The sequence below is a fragment of the Onychomys torridus genome, chromosome 7 (assembly GCF_903995425.1).
Source record: "Onychomys torridus chromosome 7, mOncTor1.1, whole genome shotgun sequence".
Lineage (NCBI taxonomy): Eukaryota > Metazoa > Chordata > Mammalia > Rodentia > Cricetidae > Onychomys > Onychomys torridus.
Window position 1 is genome coordinate 33,400,212 of NC_050449.1, and position 27,477 is coordinate 33,427,688.

The 27,477-nt window shown below is 39.9% G+C and overlaps 2 protein-coding genes across 2 annotated transcripts; both read right to left on the reverse strand.

Moving 5' to 3' along the window:
• Positions 1 to 7,514: 7,514 nt before the first annotated feature.
• LOC118587492 (olfactory receptor 145-like) lies at positions 7,515 to 8,462 on the reverse strand. The gene is given in 1 exon segment (XM_036193504.1): positions 7,515 to 8,462. A coding segment is annotated over 1 exon segment (948 nt).
• A 14,442-nt stretch (positions 8,463 to 22,904) lies between these two features.
• Positions 22,905 to 23,849, reverse strand: LOC118587989 (olfactory receptor 4D5). The gene has a single exon (XM_036194233.1). It carries the CDS (start codon positions 23,847 to 23,849, stop codon positions 22,905 to 22,907), a length of 945 nt encoding a protein of 314 aa, XP_036050126.1.
• Between the last annotated feature and the right edge of the window lie 3,628 nt (positions 23,850 to 27,477).

Below are 27,477 nucleotides of genomic sequence, written 5' to 3' on the forward strand. Positions count from 1 at the left end.
TGCTTCCTCTTTCTTTGTCATAGGCTGGGTAAGAATCATGTAAGCTGGGTAATAGGATAAGTTGTGCAATTCTGTCTCCCGGGGAAATGGCAGTGATTCCTTTTGGTGATTCAACCATGATTTTAACTATACCTGTATAATCTGAGTCAATTATCCCAGGATGGATTCGCAATCCCCTTAATGTAGTAGATGATCTCCCTATTAACAATCCCACTGTCCCAGTGTCAAGGGGGCCTTGAAAATAAGACTCCACTACTTGCACCCCCATTTGTGGGGTTATTATGAGTCTGGTGGTGGCACAGAGGTCTGCAGTGGCTCGCCGCGGTGTTTGGGATGTCTGAGGGTCGGCCACTGCTCTTGATTCCCTTCCTGTCTCTGATCCTCCATTGCCCCATATATTTGCGGGCCCTGAGGCCAGGGGCCCCACTGTCCATTTTTTTGGAGGAGTATTATTCCTCAGAGGCTGTCCATTAATGTCCTTGATTGACCTGCATTCACTCACCCAATGTTTTCCTTTCTTACACTTAGGACACAGTCCCGGGACAGGGTGTTGGTCACTCCCTGGTCTCTGGTTACTTCCCTCTTGATTACTTCCTCCTTGGGGGCAGCTACATCTCATATGCCCCATTTTACCACATTGGAAGCAGGTCCCAGTGCCACCTGCCCTCTTCTAACTAATTTGTAAAACTGCAGCAGCCAGCCCAGCATTGGTTAGTGGTCCCCCTAATTCCCTGCACACTTTCATCCAAACCTCCAATCCTTTAGTTTTGTAAGATGTAATGGCAGCTCTACATTCCTTAGTGCACTGCTCATAAACCAACTGCTTAATTAATGGCATGGCTGTATCAGGATCACCGAATATCTTTCCAGCTGCATCCACTAGGCTAGCTAAGAAGTCTGAGAAGGGTTCCATGGGTCCTTGGACAATTTTAGTGAGATTACCACCAACTTCTCCTCTATTGGGTAATGCCTTCCAAGCTCTGGTAGCAATGTTGTTAATTTGCTCATAAACCTGGATAGGATACCCATTTTGCTGATTTGCAAATCTACCTTGCCCGAGCAACATATCCATATCCCAAGCAGCTTGGCCTCCATCAGCAGCCCTGTTAGCTGCAGCCTGTTCACTGGCGAACTCTATCAGAAAGGCTTTCCGATCTAAATACTGATCAGAACTTAAACAGGCTCGTGCAAGGTTCATCCAGTCTGATGGAGTCATAGCATATCTATGCAGAGCTTCCAACTGAGCTACTGTAAAGGAAGCTGTAATACCATATGTCCGGACAGATTCTGCTAATGATTTAATAATCTTGAAATCTAGAGGTTCATGATATCTCTGATTCTGAGGATTCTGAAATACTGGGAATGCAACTTGCATTTCTGTTCTAACTTCTCTCCATACTCTAGGATTAAAAGACACTCTGCCCTCTGCCCCCATTGCTCCAGGATACAGAGGGGGAGAAGAAGGGACCATGCTCTTATGGCCCTTTTCTAACTGTTTGAATCCTCTTCTCTCTTTTCTTTTCTTTCTAACCTTCACTCGTTGCAATGACTCACAAACAGATTCAACATCCTCATCATCATCGGAGAGATCGGAAGCACCCGAGTCTTCCAACTCAGAAAGGCTAGGATATAAACTTGTATGTTTCTTCTCATCTTCTGCCTCTTTATTCTTTACCGACCCTGCCTTTTCAGATACTGCCTTCTCTGAGGTTGCCTTTTCTGATCTTTCTTCCTGCAGTATTTCCAGAGCAGTTTGGCCATTCTCAACTGCCTCACTGCATCTCTGATCTTCTAAACACCCTCTTATTAATTTCCAGACTGGTCTAACCCCATGCTTAAGTGTGCCTTGCTCTGCGGCGAAGTCTAGGTCTCTTCCCAATTTCTCCCAGGAAGACACTGTAAGAATTCCCGAAATTGCAAACCAAAGAGCAACAATATCACACTCTTCCAGAAATCTTTCTAGGGTGCTTTTCCTTATCTTCAATTTCTTAGAGAGAAGCAGCTCATTAAGAGCCAGAAAAATTGTGTGCGAGGAGGAAGCGCACATCTTAGTATATCCTTTCTTCCTCAATTTGAGAGGTTTCTCAGAGCCTTTACCAAACAGCTCCAGCCTTCCGGTTTCACTTGTTTATTTTGTTTTTCTGATTACCCATCCGCTATGGTCGTGGCTCTACTGTCCTGCTCCCCCTTTATCTACAGGTGAGAGCAAAAAACCCACTTTTGTCGTGGATCCCCAGTTTACCTTAGGACTTACCGGTATACCCCATGACTGCAGAAAGTTCTGAGCCCCACGGAGAGACGTGGTAGTTCCCCATATGGGCCACCACTTGTTGCGACTGCCTCGACCAGCAAGGATGATGCAACACCGGAGCTCTTCTTTAAGTAGTTTATTCAGGACCTTGTTAACAGCAATGCCTCTCCCCGGGCAAGCCTCTCCCAGCCCTTAAGTAGGTCTGGGCTACCAACCCCATACATCCACGTGGGCACTATCCATAGGTCCACTCATATTCAAGTGGCACACAAATCCAGCCATAGCCAAATAAGGAGCTGTTTACCACAAAGAGTACTTGCCGTCTGGAAGGCAGAGGGTGGAAGCCAGCGCCATCTTTAAGGTGCGGCTACACGCAGCTCTCTACAGTCTTGGAACTCTCATCCAATAACTGATGGAAGTGGATGCAGAGATCCTCAGCCAGGCACCAGATGGAGCTCCAGGTGTCCAACTGTCGAGAAAGAGGAGGGTCTGCAAGAGTGTGAATTGTTGAATCCAAGATTGCAAAAGCACAGGGACAAATAGCCAAACGAATGGAAGCACATGAATTATGAACCAAAGGCTGTGGAGCTCCCAGCTGGATCAGGCCCTCTGGATAAGTGAGACAATTGAATAGCTTGATCTGTTTGGGAGGCACCCAGGCTGTGGCACCGGGACCTATTCTTAGTGCATGAGCTAGCTGTTTGAAACCTTGGGCTTATACAGGGACACTTTGCTCAGTCTGGAAGGAGGTGACAGGACCTGCCTGTACTGAATCCACCAGGTTAAATGAATCCCCAGGGGTACCTTGATCCTGGAGGACATGGGAATGGAGGGGAGGGCCTGGGGGGGAGGGGGGGATGGGTGCGGGAGGGGGGAGGACAGGGGAACACAAAAAAAAAAGAAAAAAAAAGAGGTCAGATACACATTGAATAAAAAAAAGAAAAAAAAAAGAAAACTCAAAGCCCACCCCAGGAACACACCTCCTCCAACAAGGCCACACCTCCTAATCCTTCCCAAGTAGTTTTGTCAACTAGGGACCAAGCAATCATATACATGAACCTATGGATGATAATCTCATTCTAATCATCAGAGTATTTTTGGCCTTTAGTTTTTAAAATATTTTTATATCTGAAATATAAACCCTCAGTCATATGTTTATTTGGTATATTTTGTCCCCATTTAGTAAGCTACCTCTTCATTCAAGTGATGGTGTCCTTTTCTATACAGAAGCTTTTTAGTTTCATGAGTTACATTTATCACTCACTGGTCTTGGGCCTGAACTACTAGAATCCTGCTCAGGAAGTTCTTTCTTGAGCCAACAAGTTCAAAGTATTTTTCCTACTTTCTCCTGTTGATAGGGAACACTGAATCTGTAGATAGTTTTTGGAAGGATGGCCATTTTCATAAAATTAACTGTAACAAACCATGAATATACAAGATCATTCCATCTTCTGGAGTCTTCTTCAGTGTCTTAACATTTCTCTTGCACAAATATCTTCTTTGGTTAAATTTATTCCAATATATATTTGAGGCTATTGTATATGAAATTATTACCCTGATTTCCTTCTCAATATACTTGTTGGAATACAGAAAAGTTACTCATTTTGTCTTAAATTTTTATCCTGTTATTTTGCTGAAGTGTTTTCTGATTGAGTCTTTAGGTTTTAGAGTCTCTTATATGTAAAATGATACCATCTACAAATAAGAATTTTTTATTTATTTTTCTATTTGTATCCCCTTGATCTCCTACAGCTGTCTTATTGCTCTAGCTAAGACTTCAAGCACTGTATTGAACAGGAGTAGAGAGTGGACATATTCTAGTAGGAATGTTTTGAGTTTTTTCATGTGTTCATAAATTCTATGTGTGCTGTATGTATGTGTGAGTGCGAACACACATTTCTTCTGGCGTGCATATGGAGGTCAAAGGCACAGACAACCAGAGGCATTGGTCAGCTTTCCGTCTTTCTAAACACATAAAGACAGAGTCTCTTTGTTGGTTGCTGCTGCCCATGGTGCTGGCTCGGGAGCATCCAGGGACTCTCTTGCCTCTCCTTACACCTCGTCATAGCAGCACTAAGACTATAGATGCTTGCTACAATGCCCAGTTTCACATGCATTTAGAGGATTCAAAACTCAGCTCCTCACACTTGTCCAGCAATCCCTTTATCTATGGAGCCATCTCTCCAGCCCTTGTTTTCTCCCCTTAAAGAACATCAGTCAGTTTACATTAGACCCAGGATAAAGACCTCATTTTATCTTAGCCCCTGCTTAGAGGCCTTACTCTAAATACTCTGCTATGATGAGAGGCTTCTGCAACCCAAGTCTTAGACCAGAGTTCTGATTCTGGACACTCATTATGTTTGGTGTATTAAATACCCAGAAGAAAGCAAATAAAACTAACAGTTAAAAGATGGGAGAATGGGTTAATGAGAATGGGTATTTAGGAAAATGGAAATTAGGTGTTTCAGCCTCTCTTTAGAATAGTGATATGCATTTTAGGTTTAACTATAGTAAGAAATTATTCCAAGGTGAATTTGCATAATTAAACAACGAAAGTCAAAATGTGGATTAACTAATCATGAACTCACTTCTGGTTCTGAAAGACAGCTCTGGAAAATTTCTTCCAACTAGCAGGGACAATGTAATTTCCATGAACACCTCTACTTGGAGATGACCTCTTCATGAGTAATGTGTCTGCTAATCCTGAAATCCATTGTAACTGCAGATTTAAGGCAATGACTTGAGACATGTTTTGAGGTCTGGGGTGGGATGCTGTTAAAGTTGACAAAAAGACACCTTAATTCCTCTTATCTCTGGGCCTTCAGCCTTAAAGGGAGTTAAGATACATTAAGTAGAACTAATAACTAGAAGAGGACAATCAAGGAATTAACATACCCATATGCAGAGGTAAGTGGATAGTTGACCCAAAGAGGAGACAGAGACCAATGAGGGCAGACATCCCATGCATTTTTCCTGTTTATAATTACTTTCTGAGCCCAAGTAAGGAATTGGTGCTTTTCAGAAAAAAAAATTACAAATTACTTCCTGAGTGCCTGTCAAATGGGATTACAGGGCTTCATTGTGTGCGCTTTCATGAAAGTGATTACTACTAACAAACAATTAATATGAAAACAAAAAAACTAAGTGAATATCAATAATAAAACTTGTAGGATATTGCCTCAAAACCACTGGTCTAAATCCAGTGGTCTCTCCAAGTGTAGACACTTATACAGATAAAGCAAAAACACAGAATTAAACATATTCCAACCTCAGGGTGGAGAGATGGCTCAGTGGTTAAGAGCACTGGCAGCTCTTCCAGAGGAGTGGGGTTCATTTCCCACCACTCACATGGAAACTCACAATTGACTGTAACTCCAGTTCTAGAGGATCTAGTATCTTCTGACAGACATACATGCATGTAAAACACCAATGCATGTAAAAATAAGTAAATCTCTTTTAAAAGGATAGCCTCACCTATCTTGTGCTCCTGTTTTAGTTGACACATCTCTCACTCACTTTCTCCCATGCATGCAGCAGAATTAGCAAAGGCAACATCACCTCTCCTGCATGCTATGGCAACTCCATGTTACTTACAATATGTTGCTTCATAGCTTTAACAGCAAACTGTTCCTGAAATGTCTAGAACTGGTTATAAATAAAAATAGACAGGGTTTCTAAACAGGTAAAAAAAAGCTGTAATTCTGGCAATTTAGGAGATTGATACACCAGGATTGCTTAAGACCAGTTGTTCAAGGCCATCCTGAGCAACAGATGACCCTGAACCAAAAAATGAAAGCAAAGATGAGCTAAGTCCTTTGTGTGACTAGTACCACCTTGAGTTTTACTGTTTTAATATCAGGGTCTGGGAATGTAGTAGCACATTGTCTAGCCTTTGCAAAGCTATCTGCTCAATCCCTAGAACTGTCATAAATAAATGTAAATAAAGAAACTACTATTTTCCATTCAAAATCCAAACATATGGACCTTATTTATTCCCTAATTATTTTCCTCTATACCACATCCTTCTGTGTTTACCTATGTTCTCCTACACCAGAGTCAAAATCACTGATTTCTCATGCTTTATAAACATCAAAATTGTTTCTGCATCTGAAAATACACATCTAGTTCATCAGTCTTCTCAGAATGCTCCACTGACTGGCCTGTCAGCAAACTAAGGTTGCACATCCCCTCCTCAGAACAGCCCATCGTGACCAGGCAACAGAAAATAAACACATAGTAAGTCTGCTCCATCTCTGCTAAGTAAAGGTCTCCTCAGCTCCTCCAGAGCATTCAGATGTATCGTTGTTTAATTGTTCTTCATCTACTGGATTTTTTTTTTTTTTTTTGCTCACCTAGACCTGATGTCTACCTCCTTATTATAACCACTCAGACATTGGAGACCACAGATAATCAGTGCCTTTTTCACCATCTTATTTTTATTTTTAAGATCATCTTGCTACAGGATAAATTTCAGTTTATATTACTTGATTAGTAAACACATCATTTGCACCATTTAACACTCCAAGACAAAAGAAGATTAAAACGTAATAAAAAGAGAAAATGCAGGGTACTAATGAATTAGAGGGACTGCAATTCCTCTACAAATAACTGATAAACATTTGTAGTTCAACTCCTTCCCAATGGAGACCTCATTTGTCCCCACACTCATGTCCATGCTGTAACACCAAAGCTATCAAACCCCAGGTATCTCTCCTTTATCCTGGCTGGTCCGGGTGTGGATTCCTGCCCTTAGTAACTAGAACCAGAAGAAAATCTATGGCCTTCCTTAAGAATAAAGGAAGAAGGGACCAGAAACTGAAATGAGAAGATCATGAGGCATGCCTCTGCCCTTTTCAAAACCAGAAAAGCTCCCAAACAAAGTCTTCTCCAGTGATTAATAGAAAGTTATTCAATGAATATACAGATGGTTGGCTGAACATCAGTTATCTCCATGACAGCTACACAGGAATTCTAGAAAAGTTCAACTCCAAATTAGACCATCTTACTGTTTCTGGATTTATTACCATCCCACTTTTTCTCCTTAAAATCTTGCAATATCTGCAAATAACCTAGAAAATGAGCTTTTTCTCTTCACTCTCTTACTTGCTTTATCTGTACCTAAGAAACAATTTCTGCAATTAATTTAATTTTCTCTATTATTTAACCATTTGCATCTTATTGCAATGATAAGTTCTTCCCTTCATACATTTATACACAATGTATATGCCCATATGCAGATTCATCATATACATCAATACATCTTCTATTTCAATGCACACCTTTGTTTCAAAGTCTTACTCAGTGCAATTTTAACATCTTTGTTTCTCAAACTATAGATGAAGGGATTCATCATGGGGACCACAACAGTATAAAACACTGTAGATATCTTATCTTGATCCACTGACCCGACAGGAGAAGACTTAAAGTATATGAATGACGATGATCCGAAGAACAGAGAAACGGCAATCATGTGGGAGCTGCAGGTGCTGAAGGCCTTGGACCTGCCCTTTGTAGAATGGATGCCGAGGATATTGGAGAGGATCAAGGAGTAAGAAATAAAGATGGTGAGACTGGGAATGATCACACTGACACCCACCACAATGAAAACCACCAGCTCATTGATGGTGGTGCTTGTGCAGGAGAGCTTCAGGAGAGGAGGTATGTCACACATGTAGTGATTGATGATGTTGCCATCACAGAAGACGAGTCTCAGCATGCACACTGTGTGTGCCATGGCACCCACAAACCCCATTGTATACCCACCCACCATCAGCACAGAGCAGACCTGATGGGACATGGTGACCTGGTAAAGCAGGGGCTTACAGATGGCAGCATATCTGTCATAGGCCATGGCTGTCAAAATAAAACATTCATCAATAACAAAAAAGGCAAAGAAAAAGAGCTGAGTCATGCACTCAGCATGGGAGATAATGTTCTGCTTCACAAAACTCACCAGCATTTTGGGAGTTATGACAGAGGAGTAGCAGAGGTCTGTGAAGGAAAGATTGAAGAGAAAGTAGTACATAGGGGTGTGCAGGTGAGGGTTCAAAATAATCAAAATGATCAAGCCCAGGTTCCCCACTATGGAGACGACATAGATTCCCAAGAAGAGGAAGAAGAGAGGCAGCTGGAGCCCTGGCTGCTGTGTCAAGCCCAGCAGGATGAACTCCTTCACAGAAGAGGCATTTTCAGAGGCCATTCCTCAGGTCATAGCTGTGAGAATGGAAAAAATAGGAACATTAAGATAGTACCCTGGCTTTCACAAGTAAACTCATATGATGAGACTGAGAGCCATAATGGAGAGATGAACTCTAGTCCTATTTCAGGCCCTTGTGTTCATCTAAACTAAATATAACGGGGAAAATGTATAAGCATAAATATGAAAACACAAAATACAATTTTACTCAGCGTGATGATCACCAATCCTTGCCCTCCAGAATTCAACTTCTGCCTTGACAGTCTACATTTCTCAGCTCTAAGGAGGTCTCAGGAGAGAAGAGATGAAACCCATGGAAGGACCCCTGGCTCCCTTACATGAGGGTCCTAATAGCAGAGTACCGTCCATACAGTTGCACATGCATCATTTTACATCCCCACCAAGAGAAGAAAAGGTTAACTCTTCTGTGCTATTGTCATGCAGGGCAATCAGCTTTGACTAATTTTAGGGAGTAACCACACAGGGGGAAAAACAGAGATCTGTCTAATTGTTTTTCCTACTTCAGCCCTTACTCTTCCAAGCTCTGAGAAACTATAGGCTGAAGATCATGATTTCTAGGGTGGCTTTGCCCAGAGTGTCCTCTCCAACCCTAAGTTAGTTAATAGCACCTACTAATATCAAAAGAGCCAGTTGGTAATATGGCCCAAGGGACTTAATGAGTTGGAAAATCCTTGGGACCTGATTAAAAGTTGGAGGCCTATGCTTCCCCAGGGCTTTCCCTTTAGCAGGCTTTGAAGTTAACAAAATTTGGTACCCACATGTACAGCCTAGGTCAATAATGACAATGGCTTACTAAAATGGAACAATTTAATGTATATTTGGGCCCATTACAAGTCATAGAGATAAAGATGACCTTTTCTTTATCTTCAGTATCTGCTCCTATAAAAATCTCTGTAGCACTATAAAATATGGTAAGTTTATGGCACTGTTTTTGCTCATCCCTGGCTCCTTTTTTAATTTATTGAAGTCTAATATGTTCTAATGTAGGGAAGTTAATGGAAATTTCAGCTTTATGTTATTCTATATTGTATTATATTATAAATGTATTTAGCAGGATGAATTTTTTTTGTTTTCCCAAAGACATTTTTCTGACTGTTTTTGAGATGGTAATATATCACCTTTCTCCCTTCTCTTTCTTCCTTCCAAACCCTCCATACACTTACCCTACTCTCCTTCAAGTTCATGACCTTTGTTCACTAATAGTTATTGCATTCATAGATGTACATATGCATATATTCCTAAATATAACCTGCTCTTTCTGTATAATTTATCTATATACCTGTTTTCAGTGCTGACTAAACTGCAGCAAATACCTAGAAAAATTGACAAGTATATTTAAAATAAATATAAAACTATGATTATAAATAATAAATTGTGGTTTTAAAAATAAATTAAAGCATATTAATTTTATGCATGAGTACTATACTAAAATTTTTAATAAAAACAGACTGTTAATGTTTATTCAGACATATGTGCTCATCTGGATGGCACAGACTATAACAACAGAAACTGAACTTCTCTCTTCCTTATATCCACTCTTGTATGTTTTATGTCAGAAACCCACAAAATGAGTCATGCCTACAAGTTTTCTGGAACCTGTCACTGCAGCAGGAATGAGAGTTTTCTCTATGTTATCATTGTCTCTTTTATTCAATTGGAAAGCTGTCTAAATTATCAATATGAACATGCTAGCATTTGTCATAATCTCTGGTTTCTGTTTTAGACATTGGTGGTTGTAGGATTGATATGGCATATACGTATCTGTGCATATGTCTTATTGAAATAAACAACAAAGATAAATTTGGATGACAAAGGGGAAGAGATAAGCAGACACTACAACTCAAGTGAATAGCCAGTAATGGATCTTGATTAGAATATTCAGATTCCAGAAAGAATTGAGATGGTTTTATGCTTTGCAGACTTCAACACATTCTTTCAAGTTGGGCCAAAATTGTGGAATACCTCATATCTGTAAAGCATCAACTTGGGTAGCCAACAGACATTACAATTCTCCCTAACACATCCAGGTGGATTAATTAAAGCAGAAATAAAACATTAAGAGAAAAATAATTCCACTTAAACTTTTATGTTATATTGATTATTGTGGGGGGCACATATGTACTGCACTTCATGTTTTGAGTTCAAAAGACAGCTTTTAGAAGTTGTTTCTCTTCTTTCACCATAGAGGACTCAGCACAAGTCAGCAGGCCTGGCAACAAGCACCTTTATGTGATGAGCTATCTTCCAACCTAGAACCCCTTTCTAAACAGAGAGCAATGATATTAATCCCCTGTCACATTCATATTTCATTTTTTTCTGAGAAAAAAATACTATCTTCTAAGGACATTCTATGTTTGAATGTAGGCATGATCAAATACCATACTGAGCAAACTTTTTGATCCATTTCTTGTTCTTGGTGTGTATTAGTTACTTTTCTCAATTATGTGTGCATATCCCTGACCAGAAGCAACTTATTAGAGAGTTTATTTAAGCTTACAATTTGAGGGGATATAGTCCATCATGGTTGAGAAGTCATGGCAGTAGGAAGCAGAGTGATTAATGCTGGTGTTCAGTTTACTTTGTCCTTGTAATACAGTCTAAGTAGATAACCCATAGAATGATGGTGTTTACATTTAGGGTAGGTCTTCTCACCTTAGTAAACCTAATCTAAAATATTCCTCATATACATATCCAGATACTTGTCTCTTTGGTGATTCTAGATTCTGTCAAGTTGACAATGAATATTGGCCATCACAGTCAGCTTCTATGAGAGAAGTCTATAATGTCAACACTAAAACATAGTCTGGCTAAGGTGTTTATTTAGCATAGTAGAGAGAAGTTTATGATAGTTGAGAGTTCTATCAGTTTGGGTTTGGTAAGGAAAATAACTTATTCTAGGAATTTTAAGAATTAAAATTAAGGAAAATGAAAGGGAATTAACTACTTTAATTAATTCTTTGAGAATTTCATACATGTACACATGTATTTTGATAATATTCATTTGTCCCCCTAACTCCTCCAAGATCCATGAAAACATCTCCTCTCAACTTTCAGGTTTATTTTTGATAGCCAACCACATGTATGAGTCTATCCACTAGACCACTATCAACTACCAAGGGCCACACCCATAAGGGAAATTAAATTTACCCTCCTTTCCCCAAAAGCCATCAACTCTCAGTTGCTCCTCAGCTATGGGAAGGAACCTGTGAGCCCCTCTCACACCCATATTGGAATGTTGACTGGTTTGGTCTTGTTTAGGTCTTGTATGAATAACCATAGCAGCTGAGAGTTAATAGGCATAGTTGTCCTGTTGTGTCAAGAGAACACTGCTTTGCCCCAGACCTCCCCAATATCTGGTTCTCACTACCTTTCCACCCTCTCTTCCAACATGGTCCCTAAGCTGTGAGAAAATGGGTTTGTGATACAGATGTCCAATTTATGACTGAGCACTTCACAGAAACATGTTCTCTGCAATTTGCTAAGTGCTGAGTTTTTGTATGAAATGCTTCCCACTGTAAAATTAAACTTCTCCAATGAGGTCTAAGAATATATTTAGAGGGCAGATGATACTATGTCCATTTAGAAAAATAACATTAGTAGGCTCATCTCTAGGGCCTGTAACCTCCCGGGCCATGGGTTTGGGGCTAGAGTTATACTACCACAAATCAATTCCCTCCTGTAGTATAGGCCTTAAATCCAATCAGAATAGAGTTGGTTACCATAATAACATTCATGGCACTTTTGCACCAATGGACCTATCTTGCTGTGCCAGTCATTACTGAAGCTCAAATTGTCTACAGCCAGGTAAGACTGTTAATGACTTTTCCCTGTGAAGCCTACATAGCATCTTCCAGTACTGTGAAAAGCCAGCAGGAAGAAAGTGTCCTACTCAGTACCAAATTGATTCCTCCATGTCCTGGAACCAATGTGTGTGGGATGTGGAACAATGAGGTCTTACCATTAAATTCTGGTGGTCAACCAGGAGCAATTACAAAAGCTTATATTGTTTTGATGATCTCCAGAACACCTTTTCCTAAAAACTCAAGCATTTTATCTGGCAACGTGTAGTTTTTGGGATGAGCAATATCTCCTTGTATGGTAACTCCAGTACCTATACTTGTATAAATATGTATAAATGCAAATAAATATATTACATGTTTGTAAGCTTACAAAACAGTAGGTTTCTATGGTGGTTTCCCAAACATCCTTAGGTTTTCCCCTAGGGCCTATGACCTATCTAGACTCAGGGTCTTGGCCTCACTGATGGTGTCAAATATGGATTCTATCTCATGAAGCAGGCCATAAATGCAATTTAAAAGTGATTTGTTACTCCCAAAAACATGCATTCCACTCTTACACCAAGGGCCTATTTTTCAGGCAGCTCACTGTATTAATACCTGGGTGAGACTGATGATTACTTTCCTCTTCTGCTAGAGTGTATAACATCTTTCAGAACTATGAATGCAAGCTAGTGGGAGTGATGCTTCCAGTTGCATGCCAACAAGATCTCTCTATGTTCTACAACATAAGTATGCCATGTCTTCAGCAATAGCATCTTACCATCAAATTATGGAGGACAGTCACTAACTAGCATCACCATTGTCAAGGGGCTAACAACTAAAAAGGGTATAACCCATTCCAAGTACTGAGGGTTTTATTTGGTAATATAAGATACCTAGTTAGGGTATTGTCACCCCCATTATATGGTAACTCAATTTAAACTCCTCTTATATTGTATGTATTTTAAGAAGATTCTACAGCCATAGGCTTCTACATAGCTATTTCAAAAGGCCTGTGGTGTTAGTTGTCTCTCTTCATCCCTCTCTTCAACCCTGCCTTCCTTTCCCTCTCCACATTTAATACTTTAATTCTAGATTCCCCTTTATCTCTTCAAAACAGTACATTCTATTTCTCTTTCCTTAAAAGACCCCCTCCTCCCCACATCTGATCCCATACTAGTTACCTAACCTCTATTGGTATTCTAAATAAAATACACATATCTACACCATGGAAGTTAACATGCAGATAGAAAAGAAAATACACAATGCTTGTCTTCTGAGTTTTGTTTAATTTACTCAACATGATTGTTTCTGGCTCTATTGATTTGTTTGCAAATTTTAGTTTTCTTAATAGTTGAATAATATTTCATTTCATAATTATATCACATTTTCAACATCCATTTGTTGGTCTATGGACATCTAGGCTATTTCCAATGTGTAGCTGTTGCAAAAAAAAGCAGCAATGAACACGGATGAGCACTTATCTCTGTTGTAAGATATAGGGTCCTTGAACATATGCCCAAGAGTGACATAACTGGACCTGGTAGTAGATCTATTTCCAGCTTTTTAAGTGGCCAACACACTGATTTCCACAGTGGATGTACTAGTTTGCACGCCCAGAAACAATGAATAAGTGTCCCCTCTCAATGCATCCTTGACAGCATGTGTGGTCATGTGTTTTATTAATCTTGGCCATTCAGAATAGACCAAGATAAAATTCCAGCTCTTCATGTAAGTTATTTCTCTCCTCTGCTCTACATTCCTTATTTCACTACCCATGTTTGTAATCTCTTTGAATTCATTTCTGAGCTTAATCACATTATTATAATTATTATTTTGAATTTGGGGCTGGAATTTTATGTTTTTCACTCTCGTTGGAGTCCATAACTGCAGAATTAGTAATTTTGGAGACATCATCTTACCCTATATTTTTATGGTTATATTTCTGAATTTGAATTTGCACAAATGGAATTAAGTTGTTGGTTAGTGTTGTTTTTTTTAATCAACCACAGTGTATATTAGTGAAAAAAGTCACAATGTTCAAGTGGAACTAGCTTGTAGTAGGGTTGAGATGCTATTTTTTCCTACTGAATGGAAGCTATACCTAAGCAAGTTCATCTTTCAAACACCATCCTCAGGGCATCAACTTCTCTCTCCAACTTCCCTCTGGGGATATAATAGTAAATGCAGAAGCAAACACAATCAGTGTATGTATTTTCTATGAAAATACTGTAATAATTAGTTTACTTTTGCCCCTTTGACTCCAATATTTTTGGAAGCGAACAAACAAGGATAGTAGTAGGTTGTTGGTTGCTAAGGTAGAAATGGAAAGGGAATAAGCAGAAGCAGCCAGTGGAGTAGTAGGGAAGTAAACCTATTCCCATGCAAGTAAATAGATACTATTCCCAAGTAACCACCTTGGTGCAAGCAACTCACACTGAAAATAAAATGAAATGGGGAAATGTAATCAGATGACCTTAAACAATCTCAGCTATCAGGAGCTGAGGCAGAGACATCCCCAATCCTTTTCAACATACACAACTCACAGGCCACCTGTTAGTTATGGTGCTCTACTGGGTGGACTATAGTCTTCACATATAGATGTACTTCTCTCTTCATGTACCATCCTTCCTAGAGCTGCTGTGGCTCACAGGATGCTTGTTATCAGCCTCACAAGAGACTATCATTCTCAAGTCCCCACAATGACTGAGCAGAGGAAAGCATTCTCGGATTGTTCCTCAGATCATTCAATGGTGTTCATGGCCTGTGGTAGATTTTTACCTTATATCCACATATCAAAGGATCATTCTATGCTGCTCTACAAAGATATCTCTGTCATTAATTGTATCATCACATTCTCCCCAACCACTCACCTTCAAGCTCTATGGAAGAAAAGGTAATGTCTCAGGGTGATTTAAGCTCACTGCTGTGGAGAAATAATGTTGGTCACAAGTCAAAAGAAGTATCCTTATAAGACTGATTGAATTTTTATTGGAACTTGTTTAAATGTGTTAGAAGTGTTGAGTATTCAAGTAATACCCTAAGTTAGTAAAGGATAAGCCTTTAAACATACATGACATGACATGTTAGATTATCCTTCACTATCCTTGCTACAGCTTTCCCAGTGTCTCTAAATGTGTCAGGACACATTTTCTCTGAAGTAGAGTCTTTAGTTTTGAAAGTGTGAAAGCATATGCAGTCTCCTCTCCAATAATTCTGTACCAATAGTACATTGACACATTCAGGACTTTGAAAGCCTATAAGGCAAATCAAAGTTGACCTATGAATGGAGAGGTCAGCAAGAGCCAATTAATGATTCTCAATTATTTATAAGAAATATCGTTTTACTGAGAATTGTGAAACTATCTTATTGTCCTTGAACATATGCAAAACGTTTTCTTATATTATGTAGGCTTCCTTGTATATACAATACATCACGGGTGTCAAGATGATTCAACAACAATTAAAGAAGCTTGCCCCTAATACCAAAGATACTGGGTTTGATTCATAGGCCATACAGTCTAAGGAGAGAATTAACCACTACAAATCGTCCTCTGATCTCCATATACATGCTGTCACATATGTTTCCCAATGTACACACACACACACACACACACACACACACACACACAGGGGAAAGAGGGAAAGAGAGAGAGAGAGAGAGAGAGAGAGAGAGAGAGAGAATATTATAAAATTAACTTAAAACAAGATTGAGTTTGGTGACATTTTTAATATTGGGACAAACTTATATTTCTTTGAAAATGACATAGAATGCAATAACACTTTTATTCCAATTTAGTAACATATGGCTCAAATTAAGCAATTTATTTTTGTGTGTGTTAGTCCTTTTTATTAAGTTGTTAAGATGATTTTTTATTTAAAACAAGATTTTCTTTTCATACAATATAGTCTAATCACAGTTTCGACACAACCAAGAACTCCTAGTGCCCCACCTCCCCACTCATCTACATCCACACGTCTTCTTCTCTTTTCTCAGAACACCAAAAGGCATTTCCCTTTCTGTGGAAAGCTAACTCTCCATATGTAGTCCCTTGCTCTATAACTAGCCTCTGTGGTAATAGAGATTGTAGCCTGCTTAAGAAAGAATTAAAATCTAACATCCACATGTAAAAGAATACATACCACATTTGTCTTTTGGGGTCTGGGTTTCCTCACTTGTGGTAAATTTTTTCTATCTCCGTCCATTTACCTGCATTTTCATGATTTTATTTTTTTCTCTCCTTTCTTAAATTTATTATATTTGTGTTTTAAATTTACAAATCAGCCATGGGTTCCCCTGTCCTCCCCCCTCCTGCCCCTGCCCCCCATCTTCTCCCCAGCCCCTCCCCTCCATTCCCATCTCTTCCAGGACCAAGACTCCCCTGGGGATTCAGTTCAACCTGGTGGACTCAATACAGGCAGCTCCAATCCCTTCCTTCCAGGCTAAGCAAAGTGTCCCTGTGTAAGCCCAAGGTTCCAAACAGCCAGCTCATACACTAAGGACAGGTCTGGGTCCCACTGCCTGGGTGCCTCCCAAACAGTTCAAGCTATTCAATTGTCTCACTTATCCAGAGGGCCTGATCCAGTTGTGGGTTCCACAGCCTTTGGTTCATAATTCATGTGCTTCCATTAGTTTGGCTATTTGTCCCTGTGCTTTTCCAATCTTGGTCTCAACAATTCACACTCTTACAGTCCCTCCTCTTTCTCGACAATTGGACTCCTGGAACTCCACCTGGGGCCTGGCTGAGGATCTCTGCATCCACTTCCATCAGGTATTGGATGAGAGTTCCAGCACGACAGTTAGGGTGTTTGGCCAAGTGATCACCAGACTAGGTCAGATCAGGCTTTCTCTCAACCATTGCCAGCAATCTACAGAGGATGTATCACTGTGGATTTCTGGGGACCTCTCCAGCACTCTGCCTATTCCTGTTCTCATGTGGTCATCATTTATCATGGTCTGTTATTCCTTGTTCTCCCTTTCTGTTCTTGATGCAGCTGGGATCTTCTGCTCTCCTAAGCTTTCTTTCCCTCAAACCTTGCCCTTCATTACTCTCACTCTCGTCCAGGTTGTTCCTGTAGATCTCATCCATTTCTCTGCCATTGGGTGATCCCTGTGTCTTTCCTAGGGTCCCGTTTTCTAGGTAGCCTCCCTGGAGTTGTGTAGCAATCAGCTTTTCATAGAGCACTGAATCCTTAAAGTACATAACAGCAATTCTTTCTATTCTGTTTTTGTCTTGCTGTTCATTGCTTTTTGTCTAATTTATCTATTACTTTTACTTTTAAATCAAAATAGAACATTGTTTACTTTTTGAGATGGAGTCATCTATTTATCCCAGGATGGCCTTGAACTCACAGTCTTCATTGATCTTCTTGAGTTCTGAGATTACAAGTGTGTGGCATCATGCTTGTCTAGATAACACAAAGTATTGGAAGCTCTAGCAATCACAGATTCCAAAAAAGATATATAGACTATACCTAAGTCTGGTCAAACATACTTCTTAATAGATGATCATAGCAAGTACCATCATTAAAATTATATTTCAGTAGAAAGATAGGTAGGTAGGTAGGTAGGTAGGTAGGTAAGTAGGTAGATAGATAGATAGATAGATAGATAGATAGATAGATATCAAGGCACAGGCAGACAGAACCTTGCTGTGACCCTCCATCAAGTGATTTTGGAGTATCACAAGCAGGGCTGTGCAGGAGCCCATCAGCACCAGAAATCACATAAGAGTGACCGTGTCATTGTTAGACACTGAAAATGATAAATAGACAGATAGGTAGGTAGATAGATAGATAGATAGATAGATAGATAGATAGATAGATAGATAGCAGGCAGGCAGAAGAAAGACAGATAGATACATAGATGTAGTAGATATGGATACAGAGGGAGATAGCAGATAGTATATGATGCTGTCTACATTAAACATGCATATTTGAGAGATAGCAGTTAGACGCTTTTATACTGTAAGAAAGCCAAATAAATTTTATCCCACCTCATGCAAATTATTTCAAAAACAAGAAGACAACATATACATAGAAGATCCTATGCCAGTCATGCCAAATGGCAATGGACAGATGGCCAGTCAACCCACTGTTCTTAACTCCAACCACTGTCAATATACATTTGGATACCTGACCTGTATTGACCTATTTTTGAAAATGATAAACAGTGATTTCAACAAGAAAAATCAAAAGAAGGTGTCAGTCTTTTGACAATTGCTTTATCACTTTGCTCTACTAATTAAATCATATAGAAAAATACATTTCCCATCTAGAAGAAAGACATAATAAACTTTTGATTAGTAATTTGTTCTTAAGTGCAACATTCCATCTTGGAGGGAAGCTCATTCAAACTCAGGAATCTTTAAAGGTTAATCTATTAAGATTTGGAAGTGAACAACCCACAAGTGTCAAGAAGTCCCTGAAATTTAAAAGGTTTGTAAGGCCCATCCCTCCTGAAGGTTATATAGCAGTGAAAACTGCTGAGTAAAGGAAACTCTTCAACTTGTCAAGCTGAATGCCAGTCATGTGGAGGACTCTGGGTCCTAGCATTCATTAGTCATTTCCTCCCATGCTTGAAGAGGTTTCAATGATATATCTGCCTTTGAGTTGTCCACACTTTTTGTCAGTAATGAAATAGATGCAACATAAATTGGACTTTGGTGGTATCATTAATTTGGCCTGGCATCAGTTCTCTCTCTGAGGTAAAAGTGTTTGTTTACATCTCCCCAGCAAAACTGTCACACAATATATGTCATTCTGCCAAGCAATTGTAAAACCAAACAATTTCTAGGATTATGAATCTCTTTAGATTCCTCAGCCTCATAAATTTCATTTCAAGTTCAGATCTGAATTAGGTAAAAAATGGTCATTTAATTTTCAATCATCTGTATTGCCACCAGTCTACTCAAATACATTAATTTTATAGTCTACCAGAACTATTTTGTAGTTCACAGGACAAACATTCTGAGAACAATAAATCAAATGCTTAAATACCCTTCTTAAAACATGTATTTAATTGTGCTTTCTATTTCTAATATTTATTGTGTGGCTGAGAGAGACAGATACAAAAGATACCTACCAATCTAAGTCTTGAAATCATTATATCAAAATGACAACCATGAGCCAGGTGTGATAGTACACACTTACAATCTCAGAATTTAGGGGACGGAGACAGGAAAATCATGGGTTTGGGAACAGCCTGGACCATATAGCAAGGCTTTGTCTCAAAAATAATGTCATGACTGGGGGAAGGATGGAGTGGGATAGCAATGAAAGAGATATCTTGATAGAGGAAGACATTATAGGGTAAGGGAGAAACCTGGTGATAGGGAAATTCCCAGGAATCCACAAGGATGGCCCCAGATTAAACTACTAGCAATAGTGGAGAGAGTGCCTGAACTGGCCTACCCCGGTAATTAGACTAGTGAATACCCTACCTGTCATCATAGAGCCTTCATCCAGTAACTGATGGAAGCAGATGCAGAGATCCACAACCAAGCACCAGACCAAGCTCTGGTAGTCTAGTTGAAGAGAGGGAAGAGGGATTATACAAGCAAGGGGGTTAAGATCATGACAGGGAAATCCACAGAGACAACTGAACTAAGTTTATAAAAACTCATGAACTTTGGACACAGCTGTAGAACCTGACTGGGACCAGACTAGGCCCTTTGCATATAGAAGACAGTTGTGTAGCTTCGTCGGTTTTAGGGGACCCTGGAAGTGGGATCAGGATCTATCCCTGGTGCGTGAGCTGACTTTTTGGAGCCCATTACCTATGGTGGGATGCCTTGCTCAGACTAGATACAGGTGGGAGGAGCTTGGTCAGACCTCAACTGAATGTACCAGGCTTTGCTGATGCCCAATGGGAGGCCTTACCCTTTTGGAAGAGGGGATGGGGGGGTGGGTCTGGAGAGGAGGCTGTAGGGGGAGCAGAAAGAGGGGTCAGGTACATTCTGGACTTACCAAAATAGGATAGATAATGGAATTATTTTCTCTGAATTTGTCAAATACAAATGGACTAGACATTGTTTAGGTATTTATTGTTTGTATATATGGTATATAGTTATTGTACTTTTGTATATAGTTTTTCTTACATTAGTTATAACTTTTTCCTTTTTTCTTTTTATTAAAATAGAAAAGGGGAAATATAACGATATTTTATTTGTATTGAAATGTGATTTTATTTGTATGTCAATAAAGTTGCCTTGAGGTCAGAGCAAGCCAGAGCAGAAGCTGAGCAGTAGTGGGGCACGCCTTTAATCCCAGCACTTGGGAGGCAGAGCTAGGTGGATCTCTGTGTGTTCAAGGACACAGCCAGCATGGCAGACACACACCTTTAATCTCAATACCAACCATAGAAGACCTGGAGGTCTGTACAGGCAGTGACGAGGAGGTCATGTGGCTGGGTTTACAACCAATGAGAGAAGAGAACAGAAAGTTTTTAAAATAGACAGGATGCAGAGAAGTAGGTCTCTTTTGGAGAGGAAGAACCGCAGAAGCAGTGAAGGGTAAGGTTTTCCGCTCTTGCTCTGACCTCATGGTTTTTAACTCTGCAATCGGTTCTGTGTTTCTTATTTAACAAGCCGGATACATCTACAGAGGGGTTAGAGGGGGATCTGTGGTGGTATGTAAAATAAATTTTTACAACTGAAAAAAAGTCATGAAAGTTCATTGTACTATACCCAGGTGGATGATGACTCACTCATATACATATAGGTATCACTAATTGGACTCAAAGTGTTCTAAAAAAGAGGAGAGTTTGTGAGGGGGACGTGTTTTAAGGGATCTTGAGAGAATTTGGGAGGACTGGGATATGACTGTGATACACTGTATACAAGTGTGAAATTTTCCAAGAAGAAAGTTCATAGCTGGTTTAGAAAGCAGAAGCATTTGTCCTTTTTTTCTTTATTAAGAAATTTTTAATTCATTTTCCATATCAACCACAGATCCCCCTCTCTTCCCTCCTCCTGCTTCCCCCCTCATCAAGCCTTCTCCCCTCAACCCACCCCCATCCCCTCCTCCAAAAAGGTAAGGCCTCCCACGGGGAGTCAGCAAGGCCTGGGACGTCGGGTTGATTCGGTACCATCATTTTCACACGTAGTGTCTGGGCCTGAGTAAATCAGGAAAGCACAGCAAAGAAATTCTAAAGCTTCTGAACTGGAAGTGGAGCTGCCAAGGATACTTAGGAACCTTCTCATAGCACCCTCTGTTCAAGAACCAGAGAATGGAGAGTCACCGCAGCAGTCAACCTCCACTCTGGACAGCTTGGCAGGCAGCTGAACCCGAAAGACGTGCGTGAAAGAAACAGACGCATACACACCAGTTGCCTTGGTTACTACTTTTCTATTGCTGTGGCAAAGCACCATGAGCAAGGCAACGTATGAAAGAAAGCATTCAATTGAGGGCTTGCAGTTCCAGATGGCCCATGATCATCATAGCAGGGACCAGGGAAGCAAGAAAGCAGGCATGGTGTTGGAGCAGTAGCTGAGAGCTTACCTCTGATCCATGAGTATGAGGCTGAAAGAGAGCTAGCTGAGCATGTCATGAGTTTTTGAAACCCTCAAGTCCACATCCAGTGGTACACCTCCTCCAGCAAGACCACACCACCTACCTATTCTTTCCCCAAAGGTTCCATCAAACATTTGAACCTATGAGGGTCATTTTTACATAAACCACCTCTCCAGTGTTCTGGATGTTAGTTCCCTAAAATCAATTCTTTTTCAATTCTCCATACTTCCTCCTCCAGTTCCCTAATCTTCATGTGTTCAGTTCAAGAATCATCTTCCCAATGTGCCTCATTCTCCAAACACCACCTACCTAGTCCAATGTAAAACGCTATATCTGTCTTTTCCAGGGAGACTCACCCTGAGACACAAAAAGAAGTTTTGAATACAATGTAGGATTTGGGCTTAAAAGTGTAGAGACCTAGGTTTCATTCCAGAAATAAGCTAAGTACTTAAAACAAGTTATTTAGTATCTCTAATCAGCAAATGACTGATCTTTAAAATTTATGATGGTAAATAATTCAAATAACATTGAGGTAATTAGAATATATAATAAATATAAACCACTATATTCAATGCTTAACACACTGAGCTCTCACTGACAGCAATGGTGATGATGACAATGATGATTGTGATGATGATGATGATGTCCATGTGGATATTAATAATAGTGACAATGATGATAACAACTATGACTTTAAGAAACTGTGAGGTCAAAACTAACTTGCCCAAGAAAGAAATCATTCAGCCTCCTGAAATATACACAAGATTGTACATTTATTTTAATCACCTGCCTCTAAGAAAATTTAAAAAAAAAAAAAAAAATCCTGTGATTTGTACCCAATACATATCAGGAAAGGGTCACTAGCTTCATTACTTGTGGGCATATTGAAGCTTAAACAAAAAAATTATTAGCATGGTCAGCATCACATCCATCCTAGAATGTGCTCTCTCAACTGTATGACAATTGCTACTTTTTTTTCCTAGAAGACACACAGCAGTTCCAGAATATTCTACTCATTTTTCAGACACCAGAAATTGACCGTGGTTAAAACCAATTTTTAATCAGCAGGCATGGAGATTTATCTACTTAATGGATCTTCTGCATCATTTTTTAATTCCTAAAATCCTGGCTACTTGTTGAGTAGTCAGTGCTCTGAGGGACCAAGAAAATCCTTCTGCCTCTGCCACAGCTTCTTCATGGCAGCAATCACTTCTTTATTTCTCAGGGTATAAATGGCAGGATTCAGCATGGGCGTGACCATCGTGTACAGCACAGAAACTGCTTTGTCCATGGGGAATGTCCTAAAAGGCCTTGCATAGATGTAGATGCAAGGAACAAAAATTATAGTCACCACAGCAATGTGAGAGGCACAAGTAGACAGGGCCTTGCTGCGACCCTCCCTCGAGTGACTTCGGAGCATCACAAGCAGTGCTGTATAGGAGCCCAGCAGCACCAGAAAACACATGAGAGTGACCAAACCGTTATTAGACACCATCAAAAGCTCTAAAACAAAGGTGTCGGTGCAGGCCAATTTGATTAGCTGTGGCACATCACAATAAAAGTTGTCCAGCTTGTCAGGACCACAAAATGGCAGATGGATAGTCAGTCCAATTTGTACAATGGAGTGGATAAACCCTCCAACCCACGAGGCTGCCATGAAGAGCCCGCAGACTGTCTGGTTCATAATTAGCGTGTAGCGTAGGGGCTGGGAAATGGCGATGTAACGGTCGTATGCCATGACAGTCAGCAGGAATATCTTGATGCCTCCAATGAAGTGGAAAAAGAACAGCTGGGTCAGGCAGGCTCCAAAGGAAATAGTGGGGCTGTGTGAGAGCAAGTCAACCAGCATCCTGGGGGCCGTGATGGAAGAATAGCAGAAGTCCAAGAATGAAAGGTTGCCTAAGAGAAAATACATAGTTGTGTGCAAGCGTGGGTCAGAGGTCACTATGACCACAATGAGAAGATTGCCAGTGACAGTCAAAAGATACACTGCTGAGAACACAGTGAAGAATAGGAACCGAAGCTCCCATACCTGAGAGAGCCCCAGGAGGACAAATGCTGCCACCTGGGAATGGTTTGTTGGGTTCATCTGCCTGGTATGACCTCCTAAATGAGCCTGTCAAGGAAAATGGACATATTCCTTAAAGGAGCTACAAATTTCTCTAAAATAATTATCTCTGTCCCTTCTGGGGACAAATGTCTGCTATTTCATTTAGCATAAGAATAGTATAAATTAGCCCAGTGGCAGGGGCACACGCCTTTAATCCCAGCACTCAGGAGGCAGAGCCAGGCGATTATCTGTGATTTCAAGGCCAGCCTTGGCTACCAAGTGAGTTCCAGGAAAGGCACAAAGCTACCCAGAGAAACCCTGTCTCGAAAAATTAAAAACAAAAAAGGAAAGCAAAAATAATAGTGTAAATGTATATTCAGAATACAAAAATATTTTCCACAAATCATGATGACGATTTCAATTCCCAAAACCCACATAGTGGGGGATAAGGGGGCTACCGCAAGTTGTCTTCTGATCTTCACACATGTACAGTGCTATGTGTGCACCCACACTCATCGGTAAACTCCCTAACACACACAGTCAATCAACATACACAAACATCGACATATGTTTAAATTTTAAAACATAGTATTATAATGGGTTCAATAGAGCACCAAGCACATGATCATTGCTACTCAAACTTCAAGGGACTAAAAATCAGGACAACACTGGCAATATTCCAGGCTTTGTAGAATTGAAAATAATATGGCTTTGATTAAGATAGCCTGATGAATCCCCACATGCCAAACAATGCCCATGGGATGACACACTTACCATTTGTATCCTCAAACAACAAAAAAACTAAAGTTGACACTGCACCTAGGAATAAACATTTGGTTGCCTTCTATGTATTTATTTTTGGATTAGATACTGGATCAATAAAAAGCATAATAGAAAAACATCTCCTGACTTGAATGTTGCTCTTTAAATGTGATTTTTCTTCTTTTTGATTTTTTATAATTTATTTGTTTGTTTGTTTATTTATTTGTTTGTTTGCTTGCTTGCTTGCTTGCTTTACATCACAGCCACCATTTCCCCTCCCTCCCTTCCTAGTAGCCCTTCTCCCCATTCTCCCCCTGTTCCCACCCCTAATCCATTCCTCCTTCTTTTCTGTTTAGGGAAGGGCAGGTCTCCTGAGTTTCAACAAGAAATAGCAATCAAGTTACAGTAAGACTAAGCACATCCCATGTGTTAAGGCTGGGCAAGGTGACCCAGTATGAGGAGTAGGGTACCAAACACCTGTAAAAGAGTCATCGATAGGTCTTGCTCCCACTGTTAGGAGTCTCTCAAGAAGACCAAGCTACATAATTGCAGAGAGCCTAGGTGAGTCCCATGCAGGCTCACTGGTTGTCCATTGTTAATTATTTAAAAATATATAAGCCTTCTTTTTTGTCTTAGAGATCATGTAACTTGGGGCTGAAGAGGACTGATAGGTGGCTGAATATAAGAATAATGAAATAATCCATAATTGAAACATTTTGCCAGCATTCTTTGTGCCATTTAAGACATCCATCCACCTTTTTCTTTGGAAAACACAATCTCATTTGAATGAGTTTATTATCTAAACATTCCACAGGCTGTGGAGCAAGATAAATGGCCTAGCACTGAAGAGTGTCTGTTGCTCATGCAGAGGATCAAAGTTTGATTCCTAGCACCAATATGACTGCTTACAACCTTCCTTAACTTCACTTCCAGGGAAGTAGATGCCCTCTCCTACCCCCACCCCACTAGGGGCCAGGAAATCCCCAGGTGCATAGACACACATGCAGACAAAACATCAATATGAATAAAATAAAATAAACAAACCTTAACATTTATTTTAAGTTCTACAGGTCACAAAATTTAGAGGAAAATGAGTATTGGGTCCAAAAAAGAGAAAATCATTAAAATCTAAAATATTTAAGTTTTATTTTATTATTATATAAATATTGGAAACCATAAAAAGCAGCATTTTAATATGAAGGCATCTTTGCTATCATCATTTATTTCATATGCATTATTAGGTTAGTGTGGTACAGAGTCCAGCTCCATCACCTTTCCTCAGATATCTTCTGTTTTATCATGAACCCCTGTCAGTCAGCTGTAGGTTGTTTAATAAACCCATGAAGCTTAACAGAAAAAATAAAAGAAAGTGAAAGGATGCTAATGTCATAGGGAAGACAACAAGATAGAAAATGATGCTCTTCCCATTTTTAAAGGCAGACAAGAACTATTGTTTTCTCTACAATTAGATAAGAAAGCACATGAAGCCGGGCGGTGGTGGTGCTCGCCTTTAATCCCAGCACTCGGGAGGCAGAGCCAGGCAGATATCTGTGAGTTCAAGGCCAGCCTGGTCTACAGAGTGAGATCCAGGAAAGGCACAAAGCTACACAGAGAAACCCAGTCTCAAAAAACAAAAAACAAAAACAAAAAAAAAAAAAAAAGAAAAGAAAAGAAAGAAAGCACTTGAAAGAAGACAGTTTCCAATCTTATGGCTCTGAGTAGCCCAGAAAAGGTATAGGCCCTGGGAAAATACAAGGGACTGTAACTAGAATATTAAACCTCTTCCCACAAGTTTGAGAATGCATGTTAGTTCAAGGGATAGCTTTTACTGATATGTAATACAGGAAGAGAAGGCTGTAATTGAAATTTCAGAATCATCATCTAAATGCCAAACTATCCCCAAAATTTGGAAACTTTTAAAATAACAGGAGTGTTTGAATATTCTTAAGTATTTTTACAGAAACTAATAAGTAAAACATTTAAAATACTTTTGAAATTAATCTCCTCATATCACTTAACACAAATGTGAAATGTCATTTCAATTTAACTTAATTTTCATTTTAAATATAGCTTTTTCTGCATAAGTCCCAGGTTCCAAAAAGCCAGCCCATGCGCTAAGGACAGGTCCGGGTCCCACTACCTGGGTGCTTCCCAAACAGTTCAAGCTAATCAACTGTCTCACTTATCCAGAGGGACTTATGCAGGGACACTTTGCTCAGCCTGGGAGGAGGAGACTGGACCTGTCTGGACTGAATCTAGCAGATTGAGCTGAATCCCCAGGGGAGTCTTTGTCCTGGAGGAGATGGGAATGGGAGGTGGGCTGGGGAGAAGGCAGGGGCAGGGGCAGGAGCGGGGAGGACAGGGGAACCCACGGCTGATACGTAAAATTAAATTAAATTATAAAATAAAATAAGAAAAGAAAAAAGAAAAAAATACATAAATAAAATAAAAGATCTCAGAAGACCTAATACATTGTATATATTTTTCCAGTGATGTATTCCTTTGTGCTTTACTCATTAAATTTGTATATATTAAGCATCTTCTGTTTATTAGGCACTGTATTAAACACTAAGAATTTAGAAAGGATAAAAATTGAATGGCTTACTAAGCTGGTGTCTCAGCCACTGTTCTGTTGATTTGAAGAAATGTCATGACCAAGGCAACTTACTTTTTAAAAAGCATTTAACTGGGGTCCTGCTTACAGTTTCAGGGTTATTCTGTTACCATCATGGCAGGGGCATGGCAGCACACAAGACACAGGAGCAGCAGCTAAGAGCTACATCCTGACCTGCAGGCAGGAAGCAGAGAACAGAACTCTGAGCTTGAGCATGGGCTTTTGAAACCTCACCTTCTCTGACAATGACACAGCTTCTAATCGTTCTAAACCAGCCCACCCCCTGGTGAC